General features: G+C 46.5%; 1 protein-coding gene across 1 annotated transcript in view; it reads left to right on the top strand.

Moving 5' to 3' along the window:
• Positions 1 to 20,292, top strand: part of LOC119970881 (multidrug resistance-associated protein 9-like) — a 235,416-nt gene that overhangs the window by 162,701 nt on the left and 52,423 nt on the right. Inside the window, exons 18-20 of the mRNA XM_038805989.1 lie at positions 784 to 887; positions 4,090 to 4,290; positions 16,787 to 17,013. Coding sequence (XP_038661917.1) covers positions 784 to 887; positions 4,090 to 4,290; positions 16,787 to 17,013 — 532 coding nt within the window. The remainder of the gene's footprint in view (positions 1 to 783; positions 888 to 4,089; positions 4,291 to 16,786; positions 17,014 to 20,292) is intronic.

Here is a 20,292-nt window from a genome sequence, read left to right as displayed (position 1 = left end):
AGAACCCGGGTCCCTAGCACTGAGAAGCAACAGTGCTAACCACTGTGCTACCGTCACTCTGAACAATGAATCTAGCAACCTAACTGAGGTAATACTTCAGAAAGAGTTATTCAGCTTCAAATTTTTTATAGAATTTACAGTGCAGAAGGAGGCCATTCAGCCCATCGAGTCTGACCGGCTCTGTTCATGCTGTATCTTCTGTTTTTTTTCAGATTTCCAGCATCTGCAACATTTGATTTTTAAAAAATTATCTGGCAGTTTGTGTTTGTGCATTTCTACAAATGTTCCTTATGAATTCTGCACAATTTTACTCTTTGAATTCTTGAAAGCAGTAGTAATTTGTTCTTACCACTCACTTTAGACCTTTATTGTCACATTCTGAGCATTCTACCATGTCAACTCAGCATGACACATCCATGTGTGATTCACTTCATACCTTTCATATTAATTTAGTTTCAGTACGCTTTTTGATGTGTTCTTTCTTTTTTAATATAAATTTAGAGTATCCAATTCATTTTTTCCAATTAAGGGGCAGTTTAGCGTGACCAATCCACCTAGCCTGCACATCTTTGGGTTGTGAGGGCGAAACCCACGCAAACACGGGAGAATGTGCAAACTCCACACGGACGGTGACCCAGAGCCGGGATCGAACCTGGGACCATGGCGCCACGAGGCAGCAGGGCTAACCCACTGCTCCACCGTGCTTCCCTTTGATGTGTACTTTCGAAAATGATATTCACCGCAGATCATTTATTGAATTGTTTATTCTGATTTATTTTCTAGGATATACGCTCTTTTTATTTGTTCTCTTTCTGTTCATCCTTATGATCGGCTGTATAAGCTTTAGTGGATGGTGGCTAAGCTACTGGATACATCAAGGAGCTGGGGTAAGTTCTCCTGATACAACTAATGCAAGAAGTCATCTGTAAATGTCTGAAATGTTTAATCCTTTAAATTATTTTCATATTTTATTCAATTTTTAAAAATAAATTACCCTAAACATTGCAAAGAATTGTCTCTCCAAATATTGAAAGAAAATTCTGATAATTCCATCAATTGAAGGATTACAAATGATTAATTACTGTATTATGCATTCATTACATGAAACATATAACAGTTTCCAGAGTTAAATATTAGAAAGTATAATGAGAAAAACTTAACAAGCAAAAGAGTATTTCTTAATTCACGATATTTGAATAAATGGACAAATTACTTCATTATCTTCAGTACAAGACACTTCTGTGAAAACGTGGTTTGTGATAATAAGTTCTTTGAAGTCCGAAGTGCTGTTGGAGCACCAATACAAAATTGAGCAAAATTACGGGGCCTCACGGTAGCATGGTGGTTAGCATCAATGCTTCACAGCTCCAGGGTCCCAGGTTCAATTCCCAGCTGGGTCACTGTCTGTGTGGAGTCTGCACGTCCTCCCTGTGTGTGCGTGGGTTTCCTCCGGGTGCTCCGGTTTCCTCCCACAGTCCAAAGATGTGCGGGTTAGGTGGATTGGCCATGCTAAATTGCCCGTAGTGTAAGGTTAATGGGGGGATTGTTGGGTTACGGGTATACGGGTTACGTGGGTTTAAGTAGGGTGATCATTGCTCGGCACAACATCGAGGGCCGAAGGGCCTGTTCTGTGCTGTACTGTTCTAATTCTAATTCTAATACTTGGTCTATCACAATTAAAGGCATATTCTTTGCTTCAATTCATTGTCCAATCTTAATTGTCACAAAAATTGTTCTCGCAAATATTCTACGAAATCCTTTTTATTTTGAAAACTGGATTACCGAAGGGCTAAACCATTTATGTGACATATGCAAAGAACATTCTTTATGCCATTAGAATTTTGAAAGTAATCATTTTATTAATGAATTACTGAATGTAACACTGAAATCCTTTCCTCTTAAATGAAATTCACACATGATATATGGGTAAACGGTTTCCTCCTGCATTTAAACAGCATGGGTTAGATTTTTGTTTTGGGTTAGCACAATACCAGGGTTCCAAGGTTAAATTATGAGGAGTGATTTCAAAAATCAATGCAATCTCTGTAATTTTGAATGTTTAAAAAAAATAAATTTAGAGTACCCAATTATTTGTTTCCAGTTAAGGGGCAATTTACCGTGGTCAATCCACCTAACCTGCAGATCTTTGGGTTGTGGGAGTGTAATCCACGCAGACACGGGGAGAATGTGCAAACTCCACATGGACAGTGACCTAGAGCCGGGATCATGGTCCTCAGCGCCATAGACAGCAGTGCGAAACACTGTACCACCATGCCTTCAATTTTGAAGGTTAAAGGCTGATTTGATTGAAGTTTACAAGATATTTTGGGGAACAGATAGGGTAGATAAAGAGAAACCATTTCAGCTGTTTGAGAAGAACATGTTGTGAAGGCTGTTAAAAGGGTAGCCAGGATCCATGGCGTTATTAATAACGAAATAGAGTACAAAGCAATGAACTTTGCAAAACCTGTATAAAACATTGGATAAGACTCAACTAGAATATTTGTGTTCAATTCTGGGCACCACACTTTGGGAAGCAAACAGCATAGATAGGATGTAAAAGAGATTTACCAGAAAGGTCCCAGGATTGAGACTTTTCAATTATACAGAGACTAGAGACACGGTTGTTCTCCTTAGAGCAGAGACAGTTAGATAGAGATGTTCAAAATCATAAATTTTTTTTGAGAGTGAATAAGGAGAAACAGTTTCCAGTGGCAGAAAGGCCAGTAACCAGGAAAGACAGATTCAATGCAATGGGTAAAATAACTTGAGGCGGTATGAGGTAAAGAAACTTGCATTGCAAGTCCATCTGTTCTAGAATACAGGGTGGTGAAAGGAAATTAAATGCTAACTTTCAAAGAGAAATTGGATAAATACGTGAAGGGATAGAAATTGCAGGAATATTGGGGAAAGACTATGGGATGTAGAACTAAATTGATATATTTACCAATGACCTGGCACATGGGTGCTGGGTCACATGACTGTATCATTGTGCTGTATCAGTCAATGCTTCTGAGAATAACTACTCAGATAAGTTACAAACAACAAAACCTATTTCTTTGACAGCAAAATAGCATTTCCAGATGTTAATATCAGAAATAATTTCTCCAATTGCACCTAATATGTACAACAGTAGCCAGTAATGCAAATGGTACGATACAAATTATGCAGTAAACACCAGCATGCAACCAGAAGCAACTGTAATAATGATTGATGCCTCCCTAAGCTCACAGAGTTCAGAAAAAAGTCAGAAGAATTTATGCCAAGGTGATTGCCCAGAGGCTTCCCATGGCTAAATATATGGAAGAAAAAGTTTGGTTCAACGGCAGATTATCAATATTCTGTGAATTTCTCAATTCAAAATCCAAAGTTCGATATAATTAAACTGAGAGAAAATCTTACAGGAATGGTAAAATTGTGTGCAAAAATTCCTTGATCTGTTCTGTGTTGATTTTCTGGATTGAAACAGAGCGATAAGATGCATCTGCAACAGCAATTGTTTTTAATGGGACAAGATAAAAGCCGAACTTAAATTTTAACAAAATTAAAAATCCTCAACATTACTGATGCCCAATTCACAAAGACATTAGTTAGAAATTATGCTCTTTAGCAGGGTAGAATTCTGCCGCATTGGGAGTTGAGGGGTAGGAATTTGGGGAAAACTCCATTTCCAGCCCTTTCTGGCTACAAAGGCAAATTATGATGATAAAGTGCTTCTTCCATCCATGAATATCAGCATCCCGTTCCAATCCCAGCCTTACTCTTTGGGAAGGACTGGTAGGATGCATGGTGAATACCCCACCAGTTCCACCTCCTGCATGGTCAGCACTAAGTATGCTGACATTACATGAGTACATCAAGTTAGTATTCAAACAGCAATTAGTCCAAGAAAAACCGAATGAGCATTTGGATATGAAAAGACCAGCAACAGGGCAGCACTGAAAGGAAATTCACAAACGTTTATGCTTAGACATTCCAGCAAACTTCTCACAGCTCAGCTTCAAGAATGCAATTACTAGTCTATTGTATGTTTGATGTCGCAGGAACAAAACTTCTGACATTGACTAATTTATGTTTAATTCTACAAAGGCTGACTGTCTTGCACAAAGGAACAACACCACAACAGTGGATTGCAGCAGCATCACTGACAACCCCCAGCTAGGAGTCTACCAACTAATCTTTGGAATGTCCATTGTTGCAATAATTGTTCTGAGTGTCTTTAAGGGATATGTTTTCACTAAGTTTACCATGAAAGCTTCTTCTACATTACATGACAACGTATTTCACAAGGTAAGATGCATGTTTGATACAGAATTTTATAGATTTCAGTTATAAAGGCTATTTTCAATAGTAGATAACAAACAACTTTAAACTAATATATTGAAATAAAAGGCCAAACTTTTGTCCCTTCCCCTGTGGCGACTTTGGTGAAGGGTGGGGGGAGGGCATTTAATTCGATGGAAGGGTAGCAGGTTGGGACCTTGCCACCTTCCCGCCTCTATCCTAGGTCCATGGCGGAAAGGCCCACGGATGGTTTTCCCACCCCACGACCCATGTTGAGTTCCAAGGAAGTAAGGTGAGGCCTCTACATTAATGCTAGGAGCATTATAGGTAAGTTAAGGGCATGGATTAGCACGTGGATTTGTGATATTGCTGCCATCACATAGACATGGTTGAGGGAGCAGCAGGACTGGCAACTCATCCAGGTGAGATAGGGGAGGGTGTAAAAGAGCAGGTGGTGCAGCATTATTAATTAAGGAGTCAGTTACTGCAGTAAGGAGGGATGATACCTTGAAAGGGTCTTCAAATAAAGCTTTGTGGGTAGAGTTTAGGAATAACAAGAGGCCCCCAGTCAGCAGGCAATAAAGAAGCAGATATGTAGTCAATTCACTGAGGTGTGTAAAAATAATAATAATAGAATAATTATAACTAGGGGATTTTAACTTCTCCAACATTAATTGGGAGAGGACAGCATAGTGCCTCACGGCACTGAGGACGTGGGTTCGATCCCGGCCCCGGGTCACTGACCGTGTGGAATTTGCACATTCTCCCTGAGTCTGCGTGGGTCTCACCTCCACAACCAAAAAATATGTGCAGGGTAGGTGGATTGGCCATGCTAAATTGCCCCATAATTGGAAAAAAAGAATTGGATATCCTAAAATTCTGAAAAAAAACATGGGCCGGGATTGGGGCGGTTGCGCCCCGCCACCGGCTTCCCCATTTTACGGCTCCGATTCTCGGGCGCCCGCTGGATTCCTGCCACGCCAGTCGGGGGCTGTTGAAGGCACCCCCCCTGTGCCCCCCCCCCCCCCCCCCCCCACCCCCGGCGATTCTCCGGGCCCCGATGAGTTTGGCCGAGTCCCGTCAGCGTGGGTTACTCAGGTCCCACACGGTGGGACCTGGAAAGTGGCGGGGCGGGAGGATCCGACTACAGGGGGGTGGGGGGGGGGGGGGGGCACGGTGGCCTGGCCCACAATTGGGGCCTACCGATCAGCGGATGGGCAGGTTCCGTGGGGGCCTACTTTACTCCTCACCAGGCCCCTGTAGGGCTCCGCCATATTGCCTGGGGGCCGGCGCACAAAAGGAAACCCCTGCGCATGTGCGGATATACGCCGTCCGATCCGCGCATGCGCGGAACCACTCCGGCCGTTCCGCGCATGCGGGGAATCACGCCGGCCGTTCTGCGCTGGCTGTAGCTGCGGGGAACACTCCGGCACCAACCTAGCCCCCTAGGAAGTGAAGCATTCCCCATTATCGGGGACCGCTGATGCCATATTGCTTGTGATGTATATGAATGATATAGATGTGAATGTGGGTGGATGTAAGTAAGTTTGCGGATGATACGAAGATTGGCAGGGTGGTTAATAGTGAGGAAGAAGGTCATAGGGTGCAAGAAGATATAGATGGGATGGTCAGACCAGTGGCGGATGAAATTTTACCCTGAAAAGTGAGGTGATGAACTTTGGAGGGAGTAACACGACAAGGGAGTACGCAATGAATGGCACGACACCAGGCAGCTCAGAGAAACAGAGGGATCTTGGGATGCTTGTCCACAGACCCCCGAAGACAGCAGGATAAGTTAATAGTGTACGGTAGTTAAGAAGGCATATGGGACATTTGCCTTAGCAGTCATAGCACAGATTATAAGAACAGGGCCATTATGTTGGAGCTTTACAAAACTTTGATTAGAGCACAGCTGGAGTATTGTGTGCAGTTCTGGTCACCTTATTCTAATAAGGATGAGATTGTACTGGAGAGGGTGCAGAGGAGATACACCAGGATATTGCCTGGGATGGAGCATTTGAGCTATGAAGCGAGGCTGGATAGGCTTGCGCTTTTGTTTTAGAGCAGAGAAGGCTCAGGGGGGACCTGATTGAGGTATATAAGATTATGAAGGTTATGGACAGGGTGGATAGGAATCAATTGTTCCCCTTAGATGAAAGATCAATAATGAGGGGGCATCTTTTTAACTTGAGGGGCAGGAGTTTAAGTGGGGATTTGAGGAAAATTCTTTTCACCCAGAGGGCAGTGGGAGTCTGGAATGTACTGCCCGGGAGGGTAGTAGAGGCAGGAAACCTCACAACATTTGAAAAGTACATGGATAAGCATTGGAAATATAACAACATTCAAGGCTATGGGCCAAGTGCTGGAAAGTGGAATTAGTGTAGATTTAGTGTGGGATTCTCCAGCCGCGGCCGTCCGGCAACCTGAAATTCCCGCCCGAGGTCAATGGATCTTTACCTAGTCTGCGGCCTGCCCATCTTGCAGCCGGAGGGCAGAAGAATCCAGCCCTGAGTGTGGTTTTGAACGTGCAGACTTGATGAGCCAAAGGGCCTCTTTTGTTCTGTTTAACTCTATGACTATGAAAACAATTGAGGCCCTCAAGTGGTCAGATTAATGGCCACTTAAAGGCCTCATCCTGCTACCATTGGTATTAATGTAGAAATGGGGGGTGGGGATCTCCATGCGGGGAGCATGATAAACAATCCTGCTTTACTTACAGGCTGCAGGAGGAGGCTGGGTGGTGGTGGTGGACCAAGGAGCTCCTTTTTGGGCATTGGCATCGGGCTGGGTGGGACAGTTGAAAGACAGTCCCCTGTCCTTGTTGCCGCCCCACTCCTCCGTGATCAAAATGTCACTCCTTTCTCACCATCACTCACCTGTGCCTGGTCCATCCTTGATTTGATGGTCGGGTGAGTGTAGTACCGGTAGCAGCCACCAGTTCCCCAGTGGCACTGCAAGTACAAAAGAGACGCTGGCCTCTGATTGGCTGCTTTTGGTGGGCAGGGTTTCTACCTGTGGGGCACATCTAGGGCGAAATTCTCCCCTACTCAGTGGGACGGGGTGTCCCGGCATAGTGGAGTGGCGCCAACCACTCCGGCGTCAGGCCTCCCCAATGGTGTGGAATTCTCCGTACCTTGAGGGGCTAGGCCCACGCCGGAGTGGCTCCCGCTCCGCCGACTAGCGCCAACGGCCTTTGGCGCTACGCCGCCCGGCGTCGGGGCTGGCCGAAAGGCCTTCGCCGGTCCGCACATGCACCGGAGCGTCAGCGGCCGTTGACGTCACCATCGGCGCATGCGCGGTGGAGGGGGTCTCTTCCGCCTCCGCCATGGTGGAGGCCGTGGCGGCGGCAGAAGAAAAAAAGTGCCCCCACGGCACTGGCCGGCCGGCCGATCGGTGGGCCCCGTTCGCGGGCCAGGCCACCGCGGGGGCACCCCCCAGGGGTCTGATCACCTCGCGCCCCCCCCCCCCCCAGGACCCTGGGGGCCCGCTTGCGCCGCCAATCCTGCCGGCACAGAGGTGGTTTAAACCATGTCGGCGGGATTGGCCTGTCAGCGGCGGGACTTCGGCCCATCGCGGGCCGGAGAATCGCCGCGGGGGGGGCACGCCGATCGGCGGGGTGTGATTCCCGCTCCCGCCGATTCTTGGGTGGCGGAGAATTCATGCCACGGTGGGGGCGGGATTTACGCCGGCCCCGGGCGATTCCCCGACCCTGCGGGGGGTCAGAGAATTCCGCCCCTACTGAGGGAAGGCTTCCCGCAGGCGTGTCAAGTGATTGAGTGGCATAAGATGCGGCGGGCTTTCTCAAAAAGATGTGATGCAGGGCAGCCTGTCGCTTCCACAAGATTAAGCACATAATCTTTTATCACCAAAAATATAAAAAGGGCAATAATTTTGATTATGTTAAAGGCACAAGTGTCAAGATGAAGTCAAGCTTTAAGAGATGCGACATACTTCAACACCTTGAATTGATTTACTTTTCTGCAGTTCATAACATTGACAAAACAAACTTAGAATTTTTTGGTAGTTCTCTTCAATCCTTTGGGTGGTGGAGTGAGATGGCGAGGTGATGAGATCAACAGAAACCCTAGTTACATTACTGAAAAGGGGTTTCCATTGATCTTCTGCCAAGGTTACTGCAACTGGTCAGCAGACCCCTGAGCAAATTTCTAGTGAGACTGTCTTTAATATACTAGTATTTTAATTACAGATACATTCTGTTTTAATAAACCCATTCCTGTTAACTAATTGCATAAACTTGCATGTCAATTAAGTCTGCCAGGTTGCTCAATTGTTTGCCAATCTGTTCATTAGCATTGTAAGATGTTCATTTATCAAGACCTCACAATGCTGGTGAACCTTGTATGCATCACTGTCTCCCTCTCAAGTGACCAAAAACAGATGTTTTAAAAGAAAAGTGGTTGAACGCCACCTCGCTCCACCTACCCCGGCTTGTGTAACTCTTAAGAACTGACAAATGGCAGGTTTCCTCACAAGTTTTAATAAAAGGATAAATATTCACTGCTCGGCAGGCAAAAGATCTTTACAGCAGCACACACACACACACACAAAATGTTAATTCCAATAGAGGTAGCATACTTAAGTCTTATTTAGTCCAACAAAGAAATAGAGGATGCGATCTACCGGCCTCATCGCGCCAGGTGAGAGAACGAGCGGGCCAGTTAGATAGCGGGAGTGGCTGAAATCGGAGTCCACGTGCCAATCGGTTTCCAATCTATCCTGCCCACTCCTGTTGGCGAGATCAGGATCCTGCCATGGTGTGGCGCGAAACCAATTAAGACCAATCTCCATCCCATTAAAGGGAAGAACCCCCTATTGAACGGCGTCCCGTGATCAAACCGCCGCCCCAGCGGGAGGTCACACAGGAATTCTTTAGTACACCTATTTAAAAATGTGAAGCTAGCGAAGTAGCTGCTTTGGGATCCAAGGAGGTGAGTAGCCATCTTGGAATACGAAGTCAGCCGGGGGGCATGCTGCCCCCATGTGTGGTGGGGGATGGGGGGTGGACCGGGGAGGGGGTGGACCGGGGAGGGGGGGTGGAGGGACCTCCGGGAAGTGGGAGTTGGCGGGAACCTTGGTGCAGAGCGGGTTGGTTGGAGGGTGGCGGACACCTGGGGGATTTGAGGTTCCCAGGGTGAAAGCCATAGCTGTTTGTCAGTCTCTCACCCACTCAAATCCCTTATAGATATCACGTTATGGATAATACCATGCACCCCGCGGAAGCTACCATCGCAGTGCTGGTGGTAGACCAGGTGCCAGAAGCTGGATAAGGCATCGGCAGCAACGTCGACAGAGGCTTGAGGCAGCAGCCCATGTGCAGGGGTCCAACCCACACTCTGAGGACCTGACCGCCCATCAGGCCGGGGAGGAACCCAGATGGGGAGTCCGGCGATGGCCCAGGGTGTACATGCGTCTCTGGTCTTTTGAGCAGATGGCGGACAGCATGTGCCGCAAGAGAATCTGCCTTAACAAGGAGACAGTGCAGTACCTCTGCCATATCCTTGCGGACCTGACACCACATGGAGGAGGAGGATACCAATTTCCGGTGGCAGTTATGGTTACCACAGCCCTGAACTTCAACACCTCAGGATCATTGCATGGCTCGAGCGGGGACTTGTGTGGCATCTCCAAACCTAAAGCCCACAAGTACATCCGTGAGGTGACGGATGGCCTGTTTGCCTGGGCAAGCGACGACATAAACTTTGACCTGGACTAAGCACAACAGGATGCCCAGACAGAAGGATTCTCCGCCATTGCTGGAAAGCCCCAGACCCAGGGGGTAATGGATGGCACACATGTCGCCTTGTGCGTATCAAGAACTCCCTTCAGTAACAGCAAGGGTTTCCACTCCCTGAACATCCAGTTTGTGTGGAAGCACCAAATGAAGATCAAGACACTCCCAGGGAGTGTGCACGAAAGCTACATCCTGGGGCAGTCAGATTCCCCGGCATCTTCGAGGAACATCCCAGGGTGACTGGAGATGAGGGGTATCTGTTTAGGACTTGGCTGATGATGCCAGTACGGAGGCCAGTGACTGATGCGGAGCCCGATATAACAAGGCCCATGAGGCCACTCAGGTTGTGATTGAGTGGTGCATCAGTCTGCTCAAAATATGGTTCCAATTCCTCAACCTCTCTGGTGGTGCAGACCCACTGGACGGTTGCCTGCTTTATTGTGGTCTGTTGTGTCCTCCACAACCTGGAACAGCAGCGGGGCAACAGGATGGAGGTGGAGAAGGAACATGTAGCCATCTCCGGGAAGGAGGATGAGGAAGAGTTGGACCAGGAAGGGCTGGAGGACGAGCTGGTGGTTTCCTGCGCCCAGGGAGGACAAGCGGGATCACCCGGAGGATAGAGGACAGGCAGCGGCAAGGTTCCAGCATGCCCAGTAGACCAGGGAGGCATTCAACCTTATCCGCTTTACATAGGATATGGCTTCGCCCATCATCTCTCCCCCTCTTCCCTTCCCACCCACCATCCTCCCACCCTGTGGCCCCCCCTGGTCCAATCACCCTGTCCCCCCCCTCCCCACTGGCAATTCCCCCACCCAGCCACCCATCACTTGCCCCCTTCGCCCTGCCCCTCCATTGCCCTGTTCCACCCTCCCAGGGTGTCTGTTACATCATTCCAGGGTGATGGGCCTCTGTTGACACTGTCAGCAGGTCAATATACAAGGCATGAGGGTGATGATAACCCACTATGAGTTGAGCTCTGGTGCTCCTCGATTTCTGCCATAGTCTGACTCCTGTCTGCCAGCTGAGTGCACGCTCATACCCATCACCTACATATAATATGGGGGATGGGGGGGTGCAGGTCCTGATGCAGAGAGCCTGCGGGAAGGAAATGTCGGGAGGGGGGGGGGGGGGGGGGGGGGGGGACGCGCTGATCGGCCCGCAGTGTGGAATAACATGACAGAGGTTTCACATGTCTCGGGTGCAATGTATGTTTAATGGTGCACAATACTTACCTCAACTGATGGTGCCGTCCCGTCCCCTGCTCCCTCAGTGCCCTCTCAGTGATCTACAATCTTCCAAGGCTTCCAAGCTCTACCACTACATCTAGGTGTGTCCCGAGGATGCACATCAGAGGTGGAGCCAGCCTGCTGCCTATCGCGTCCTGTGGCCTTTGACGCCTCTGGCGGACATCCTCTGGATGGCCTGAAGCTACAGGGTCCATGCCGACTTGCTGGTGCCACGTGCGTTGCTGTGCCACCACCCATGCTGTAGTTGCCACCCTAGCAGAGTTAGCATCGGTGCCACACATTGCCGGTGTTATCTTTGGGACTCCTCCAATCTGCTATGGACCCTTTGGATTGACGCTGACATCCCCCTCTGAATCGCTCAGCCACAACCTATCGACTGCATCAGCTCTGGGCTCTAGTGGATGGCTCAGTGGCACATTGGTTAGCACTGCTGCCTCACAGTGCCAGGGACCCGGGTGCAATTCCAACCTTCGAGTTTGTAAGTTCTCCCCGTGTATGTGTGGGCTTTGCTCCACAGTCCATAGATGGCTATGATAAATTGTCCCTTAGTGTCCAGGGATGTGCAGGTTAGGTTATGGGGATAGGACGGGTGGACAGGGGAGTGGACATGTGCTCATTCGAAGGCTCGGTGCAGACTTGAAAGGTGAATGGCCTCCTTCGGCACTGTAGGGATTCTATGAGTCTATGATAGCCTGATCCAGAGGCTCAACATCTGACTGGGACTCAGTTGGGTCCTGGGATCCAACTGTTACTGCTAAGGTAAAGCCACGCGTACAAGACAACCGTTGAAAATCATGGGGACCACCACGACCCAATACAATATAGACAGCAGTTGGCCCAACTCCCATTCATAATTGTGCGAGGGATAGGGTCAAGTCTCAAGGGCAGTGATTGGCTCCAGAAGATCCGACTGGACTGACTAGAAATTTTTAAATTGGGGACTAGTGGATTATATGAGGTTAATAATAAATACCCCAAAGTCTTCCAAGAGGGCCTTTGTAAAATAAAAGGAGCCAGAGCAAAAATCTATGTTGACCCCAACACCTTGCCAAAATACTTCAGGCACAGCCAGCCCCATACACATTGCTTGAGAAGGTGGAAACTGAGTTTGAGCGGTTGGAAAACCTCAGGATAATACAGCAGTGCAGTTTGCAGAATGGGCCACATCTGTAGTTTCCATAATCAAACCCAACAAGTCAGTCCATCTTTGCAGGAATTATAAACTTACAGTCAACAAGGTCTCACAACTGCACCAGTGCCCCTTGTCATGCATAGAGGAATAGTGTGTCAAATTGGCAGGTGGCCGAACCTTTACAAAAACATGGCATAAGCCACACCACCCTACAGCTGAAACTAGATAAACCATTCAGAAAGTACATCACGATTAAGATCCATAAGGACCTGTACAAACATACATGCCTGACTGTTATAACCTGCCTGCTTACCATTGGCTGGGGACTAATGACAATCCCACAATCCTGTGGGAGTATGAGCTTCCCCAATGAGGGGGGCGGAGAAATTATTAGCAGACTCTCTGCATAAATAGAGCTGGCCAGTTGCTGCTGCGGCTGCTGCGGCTGCTGCTGCTGCGGCTGCGGCGTATATATGTTAATTTGTAAACAAATGTTATTTCTTTGTATCCTGAAAACTCGTGCTGGATTCTTCGTGGCCCTCACAAAACTGACCTTTGGAATCTCGTCGGCATGTGCCATCTTTCAGCATGTCATGGAAAATATTCTTCAAGGGTTACCCAATGTGGCAGTACATCTCGATGACATATTACTGCTGGGTCTACTGAACAAGAGCATCAAGCAAACTAGGAGGAGGACTTGAGATGATTTTCCAACAGAGGCGCTACATTTCAAGAGGGAGAAATACATATTCCAGGCAGGCGAGGTGACCTACCTAGGATACCAAGTGGATAAGAAAGGATTACAACTCATTGATGTTAAGGCCAAAGCCATTAAGGAGGCATCGACCCTAGAAAATACAACTAAATTGAAAATCCTTTATGGGGTCGATTATTCTGGGAAATCCATCCCAAATCTGGCCGCTTTGCTGTCACCACTGCATCTGTTACCAAAGAAGCACCAGAAGTGGTCATGGCAGGCACGACAGGATGAAGAGTTAGGGAAAGTAAAATAGCAACTTCTATCGTCGAACATACTGACCCACTACAAATCCAGAAAGGAACTAATATTGACATGGAATGCCTCTCCCTATGGATTCTTCTTGCATCATTAGGAAGGTGACACGGAAAGGCCCATTGGCTGCGCGCCTCGGTCCCTTACAGACACAGAGCAGCACAACTCATAAATTAAGAAGAAAAGGTTGGCTGTTATTTTTGGTGTAAAGAACTCCTCCAGTATATCTATGGCCAGCATTTCATAATAATAATGGATTTCAAGCCTTTGTTGGGCTTTTTCAAAGAGGTTAAAGCAATCTCTCCATTGCTTCGGCCTGGATCCAACATTAGGCCTTGTTACGAGCGGCCTAGGAATACTCCCTCGAGCATTGCCCTGGAGTGCAAACAGGCAACGTGGAAGCCTTGAGCCACCTCCCTCTGCCCACGAGCTTAGCCCCTTTTCTGGCATTGTAAGAGGTCACTGTGACTTTAATTTGTTCAGATACCTTGCCGGTATCTGCAAAACAAATGAAGCCTTGAACACAGAAGGACCCCACATCGTCCAAATTACGACACATGATCCTTAATGGTGGAATGCGAGAACACCCCACTGACGACATGAAGCTCTACCTCGCAAAAAGAGAACTGAGTGTCAAGGATGATATTATCCTGTGGGGATTCCTCAATTTCCACCCCCCCTCCCCCCGCCCAGGCTGGCGTCCAATCCTAATGGAGCTACACAACAGTCACCCTGGGGTTTCAAAAATGAAGATGCTCACGATAAGCCCAGGTTCGATTCGGATAATGCAGACTTGGTGAAGCAATGCTCCTAATGCCAGGAGAACAGAGGCTCCCAGCTTCGGCCTCCTTACATCTGCGAGAGTGGCCAAGAAGACCGTGGGTATGGGTACATGTAGACTTTGCTGGTTCATTTTTTGCGTTGATGTTCCTCATCATACTATGTTGCCCACATTAAACGGATGGAAGCGTACCATGTGCCCTCAGGCCATAATAGAGAAACTCCCGCAAAGCTTTTGTACTTACGGCATTCCAGAGTTCCTAGTCTCCGACAATAGTACAGCCTTTTCCAGCAGGGGATTCCAAGCGTTCATGAAATCGAAAAGTATCAAGCATATCTGAACAGCACCATATCACCCATCATCCAATGGTCTGGAAGAGCGGACAGACGGACAGGCTTTCAAAAAATGAGGAAACAACCGACTGGTTCCATGAACACAATGTTGGCTTGATTCCTGTTTGACTACCGAGCCACACTACACACACCAGGAGTCGCCCTGGTGGATATATTGATGGGGACGACGACTTCACACCAGGCTGAGCCTGCGATTTCCCAATTTGGTAGTGAGGTGGAGTCCAAACAGGGTAGCCAAAGAAAACCACGTCTCAACTCCAGTTGAGACAGTCTCTGGCACAGTGCTTCAGCCTGTGGGGGACCCCAGGGTCGTCTCCCCAACAGTGAAGACTCAAAATATGATATGGAGGCTGAGGGCACTGGTCTACCTTGCGAGACCAGTACCGAGGACGAACCAACATCAGTGACCCTCAGGCGCTCCTTGAGGAAGCAAAGGTCACCCGTCTGCTTCACCCCCCCCCCCCCCCCCCCCCTCCCCCCCGATCTGACTCACCTGCAGCGGACCAGAGGCTGAGCATTAAAAGACAAAAGAGGACTTGTCATTGTGGGAGCAATGAAACAGACATAAGGAGGTGGGATGTTATACCCGCTACGAAGACCACGGGGGATTGCTAACTGATCTCCCTGTGGGCTTTTGTGGAGTATGAGATCTTGTATTGAGCAGGCCGAGGGGTCCCCGACGGAGATTTGATTGCTGGGCTTTAAATACTGATCCCGACCTGGACCAGAGAGTTCCCGATGGCCCTGGGGTGGGACGCTTGCTCTGTAAACTGTAGCTGTCAGGGAGTAAACCTTCTTTCCTTCTGGCCTGGGTTCACCTGTGATTATTAATGACCTTTGAACCATGTTCCATTTTTAAAGGGTCTGTCAAAGATCTTTCAACAACTGCAATGTAAAGCTTCAAGATGTATTCTTCATCTCTTGCCTCAATCAAAGATAGACTATCACTACTTCCACCATGAAATCAGTATACTTGCCAAACATGAATTGTAATATTTGTCACACAAAGACATTTATTGTCTTGATTCTTGCTAATTAATTAAAATTAGTGAGCTTATTAGAATCTCTTCCCCAATAAGTTTGAATTACACTGAAAGAGCAGTTGGTAACTATTAACTCTTCTTGTGTTTCTTCTGCCATTGCCAGAGTACATTATCTTGCTCTCTGGTTTGAGATACACTTAGTGTCAGGGGCATGTGCTCCCTGATATTATATCCGGTTCTTAATAAAATGTGCTTCCAATTGGTTTCTCCAATCGCGGAGGGCCAGATATTAAAATAGAAACAGAATCGAAGGCAGATGGGTCTGCAATTTTCCATCACTGGCCAACAAGCTGGTCTCCCACCACAGTCCAACCTGTGGGTCTTGTTAGTGTTGGCAGGATTGGGGGGGGGGGGGGGGGGGTGCTGACAGGGAGAGGGTTGGCGGGAGGGGACTGTGATAGCAGTGGATAGCTTATTTGGCCAATTAAAGAACAGACACACCCTCTACTGAGGCAGCAGCTGTTGAGTGGAGGGAGCCAATGTTCCATTCAGATGGGAACCCAACCCCTTCACCCTCACCCCCCCCCTTTCATCACATCCACCATAGCTGTTAGTTCACAGCTATATCATCCAGTGGAAGTGTAGTGCCTTCACAATAACGATCTGGCAATGTCTGCACTTTTAATGGTTAAAAAGCATTTAAATATTACTTCTATCTTGGGGCACTGTCTCCCTCTCTTTCTCTCTCCCAACTGCATAAGTAGCACCCACCACTGATGGTGGGACTACCAATGTCAGTGCTGAAAGGCTTCCTACTGGCACTCCAAACATGGGAGCCTACCAGCCATCCTGAATTGGAAAACAAGCGCACACCCTGGCCATAATTGACCTGGTTGTCAAAAGTTGCAACGAACGTCAATTGCCTACTGCTGGGTTGGGACCTTGAAGTTCATGAGCCACCATGTGAAACAACAATTCAATTCATGGTTGCATTTTCATCTACACAGATGCCTAGTTTCATCTACACAGCAAGGATATATCAGACGTGAATGGTTCCTACATTGATCATTTACATGAGTATTCCTGATGAATGGACAGTGAAAACCTATTTATAACAGACAAACAATCACCTTGCAAGAGTTATTGAAAAGTACTAACATAAGCCTCACTTTATATTCACTTGGTGAATAACCACTTAATTTGGAAATGACATTTTATTTGTTTTCTTCTTTTTAAAAAAAGATTTTGCACTGTCCAATGGAGTTCTTTGACGTCACCCCAAGTGGAAGGCTAATTAACCGTTTTTCGAAGGACATGGATGAAATAGATGTGAGGCTACCTTTTTATGCTGAGAATTTTCTGCAAATGGCATTGATAGCACTGTTCACAATGGCAACCATTGCAGCAGTGTTTCCATATCTTCTCATCGCGTTGGCTGTTATACTTTTCCTTTTTGCTATCTTGTTCAGGTTAGTTTTATGTTTGTTATTTTTTTAAAAATACATTTAACAATGAAATGTGGAAGCAAAAAAAGGGTATGGCTGTTAATTTACAGCTTTACATGAATTCAATCCTATTTCTGGTCCAAAGGATTTAGAGATTTTTACTGGTGTAGTGGAGATTAAATTCAGTTTCATGTTAGAATTCACCACATCAGTCTTGGGATGTGAAGCTCTGTGGTAAAATCAAAAAAAATCATAAAATATACCCCACTGGGATCAACATTTTAAAAATTCCAGGTGGCAAATTGAAAATTCAAGATCACTTGGCAGCACGGTAGCATCGTGGTTAGCACAATTGCTTCACAGCTCCAGATTCGATTCCCGGCTTGGGTCACTGTGCGGAGTCTACACGTTCCCCGTGTGTGCGTGGGTTTCCTCTGGGTGCTCCGGTTTCCTCCCACAGTCCAAAGATGTGCAGGTTAGATGGATTGGCCATGCTAAATTGCCCTCAGTGTCCAAAATTGCCCGTAGTGTTTGATGGGGTTACTGGGTTATGGGGATAGGGCGCAGGTGTGGGCTTGGGTAGAGTGCTCTTTCCAAGGGACAGTGCAGACTCGATGGGCCGAATGGTCTCCTTCTGCACTGTAAATTCTATGAAATTGGAGACATCTAAAACTTTTGGAAGATTTAAGTGACACACTGAGGCTACCTATGATTAACGTGTAACAAAACATCAGAGGTTAATCTAAAAGATGCAAATGCTGGAAATACACAGTTGGTCCATCAACATTTAAAAAGAAAGGTCAACATCTTGAGTCCTTGCTTGGAAAATCTGTTATTTTCAATATTTTATTGAAGATCCTACACTTGAAATATTAACCCATTTTTTCTCCTTTCAGGAACTGGCAGCCTTGTCTGCTGATTTCCACGATTTTCTGTTTTTATGTCACAATAGACACTTCACTATTAGTTACCTTCTGCTGAAAGTGTTTGAGTACCTCTATCAAGTTCTTAATTATAATAATAATTATCTTTCTTGTTGCAAGTGGGCTTACATTAACACTGCAATGAAGTTACTTCAATGGAAGTACAAGAGAAACTACATTTAATTGCATGCAATTTTTTAGAACTTGTGATTTTTGTTATGCCAGTTCATTATGCTGATTATATAACCAGGGATTAGCCGTGGCTCGGTAGTCACATGTACACATCTGAGTCAAACAGACACCACAGTCTTGAGTATGTCATCTAGGCTGGCATTTTTAACGTAGCATTGTGGGAAGGCTGCATGGTCATCAATGGGCTTCTTCGGATGACCAACCTGCCCTCCCAGGGGGACATGAAAGATCCATCACACTATTCAATGGGAAATATAGGAATTGATTTGATGTTTTGGTCAGCATTACAAAAAACAAATGACCTGGTCATTATATCATTGCTCTGCCCTGGGGTACATCGACCCATGACCTTCAATGCACAATAGTCCGTTTTGCCCAGGTTCAGTATGCTGGAATTAGAATTGACAGAGCCATAATAGAGCAATCAAGTGACATCATTGCTGCTCGGCAGTCTTCTCCCACACAAGTCATTTGATGAGCTGAGGGAGGATCCAGTAGAAAGGGAATGGATTGTAGTTGCAGAAATGATGAAGCTGTCTCTCAGGGCAATGCTGCATTCATCCCACCCAATTATGCAACACGAGTCATTTAGGACGCGCTATACAACCTAAAGAACCAGGCAGCGATCAAAGCACTGTCACCTGACTCAGCACACGTATTCCTGGAAAAGACTACCGCTACAAAAACGTAAAAGAAATCTCAATCTGAATCAAAAGTTCATATAATGAAAATTAAGATAATAAATTGATTCACTCAAATAATAGCAAACAATTGCGGTCACTGGAAATCTGAAATAAAAACAAAAATGCTGGATAAACTCAGCAAGGCTGGTAATATCAGGAGAGAGAAACAATTAATGTTTGAAAACCATATGACTTTTCTTTAGAACTGAATCTGATCTATTCCTGAACTATTCTGCTCCACCTCCTCCACCCTCCTCTCCAACTACATAATCCATCACATCTCTGCCCTCATCAGTTTTGAAGAAGAGTCATATGGACTCGAAACATTAACTCTATTTCTCTCTCTACATATGCTGCTGAGTTTATCCAACTTTTTCCAACTTTATTTTATATTATATATAATAAATTGATTATTTATGAAAACCACCTTGCGTACATGTAATTAGTACTGATTGTAAACATGGTGGGACTTCTCCAGAACACGTTTTAAAATAAAACCTCAGTAACACAGGCACATTGTCAACTAAATACCCAGCAAGTGATCCTTCCCATGTATTTAAATATGCTTTGACACCTTAATGACAACAAGCACAAAATGATTCTGCACATGAAGCACAGCCTAAGGCAAATCAGATGAGAAACAGGCCAAATGTCTGCTAAAATGATTAATCAAAAACCTACTCACCAGTGCAGTGTAGGATTTCAAGGAAATATCTGCTCTATTTTTTGAGATATGCCTTCTAATTAAATCTAAAATTAAGGCAACTTCATTCAAAAGGAAGAATTTCAACCAGCGAAACCTCGATAAATATGATCTTATTACATTCCGAATTAACAGACAGATATAAAAATAAAAACACAAGTTCCAACAGAATCAACAATGGGCAGGAGGGCTTCGGGTGGTGACAAATAAGTGGAGGTCGCACATTGGGTGGCCCCCAATAGAGCTTTCATTTTTTGGCCCTTTTCACCCAGTTTTGGGGGGGATTTTATATGATCGGTCTCCAGTAAAGTTGTGGTTATCAGAGGATGTTGAAAACTCAACAGAAGAACACGGGACGAAAAGGAATGAGCTCTAGTCCACCTGAGAGATCGCGTTCAGTGAGGAGTGCTGTGGGTGGAAAGATGGTGGGGCCAAGCTCGCTGGGTGGGGTTGCACCATTACTGTGGACACGCAGGCCGAGGTGATGGCGGTGGAGTTTGAGCGGCAGTTTACCAAGCATTTTGAGCAGCATGGAAAAGAGATGATGGGAATGCTCAAACAGTTGGTGGATGACACGTTGGCCCCAGTAACGGTGCGCTTGAAAAGACATCGACGGTGGTGCGGGAGCAGGGAGAGGTATTGCAGAGCGTGGACAAGGCATTGTTGCAGCATATCAACCAGCTTGCCTCAGTGGGAGAGGAACTGTGGAAGGTGGAGGAGAGTAATAAAGGACTGAGAGCCAAAATGGAGGACTTGGGAAACAGGACACGGTGCAGAATCTTCGGATCGTGAGGGGTTGGAA

The sequence above is a fragment of the Scyliorhinus canicula genome, chromosome 9 (genome assembly GCF_902713615.1).
Source record: "Scyliorhinus canicula chromosome 9, sScyCan1.1, whole genome shotgun sequence".
In the NCBI taxonomy this organism is placed as follows: Eukaryota; Metazoa; Chordata; class Chondrichthyes; order Carcharhiniformes; family Scyliorhinidae; genus Scyliorhinus; species Scyliorhinus canicula.
This window is presented reverse-complemented; position numbering and strand designations above follow the sequence as displayed.